Source organism: Buceros rhinoceros, unplaced genomic scaffold (assembly GCF_000710305.1).
Source record: "Buceros rhinoceros silvestris isolate BGI_N320 unplaced genomic scaffold, ASM71030v1 scaffold29234, whole genome shotgun sequence".
Lineage (NCBI taxonomy): Eukaryota > Metazoa > Chordata > Aves > Bucerotiformes > Bucerotidae > Buceros > Buceros rhinoceros.
The window spans coordinates 10,254-10,919 of NW_010410476.1; the positions used below are offsets into that span (position 1 = coordinate 10,254).

At 41.9% G+C, this 666-nt stretch overlaps 1 protein-coding gene across 1 annotated transcript in view; it reads left to right on the forward strand.

The window, feature by feature from the left end:
* Positions 1-666, forward strand: part of TSC2 (tuberous sclerosis 2) — a 31,829-nt gene that overhangs the window by 9,348 nt on the left and 21,815 nt on the right. The window contains exon 18 of the mRNA XM_010135643.1: positions 1-66. This exon is cut by the window's left edge and continues 29 nt beyond it. Coding sequence (XP_010133945.1) covers positions 1-66 — 66 coding nt within the window. The remainder of the gene's footprint in view (positions 67-666) is intronic.

Sequence of the window (666 nt, forward strand, 5' to 3'; positions counted from 1 at the left end):
CCGCCTTGGCCTTTCCAACAAGGATGGAGCAGTGAGGTTCAGCCCTTACTGTCTGTGCGATTTTGTGTAGGTTTCTTATTGCATTAAGCAAAAGCTGTTTTCCAAACCGGTATTTTTGCATGAGCTTAATGGTCCATCAGTAGCAATCTGCAGTTCTTCTAAATCTCCAAATCCTGACGAATCAGCTTCTGGCCAAGTCTGTAGTTACAGCCAAGGATGGTCTCAGCTAACAACTGTTGGTGAATCCTGCTTACAAATCACTTACCTTCAAAGCTCTCAATCTCAGACACAAAATTTCTGTTCCTGCTCACAAACGTATTTGCAATTTCCTGCCTGAAACCGGTTTTCACATTGAGGTTTGGTTCAATGATTTGTACAAATCTGGCTGTTTATAATTGTATAGCTTGGCCTGAAGTTCCTTGGATAACACACCCCAAAAGATATCTTTCTAAATTTGTTAGGGGGCTGGATAGAAAAATCCTGAGCAAACTGACTCAGTGCTGTCCGTCTACTGGGCAAGCCTGTGTTTTATTCATTGAAAAGGCAATTTATATTGTGTTTATATTTGTGTTTGTGTTTGTGAACTGGCTACCAAGGAGGGCAGCACTGCAGGTTGCGTGAAGAGGCTGTACTGATCTTGCTTTGTACATTACCTGTGGTTTTTCT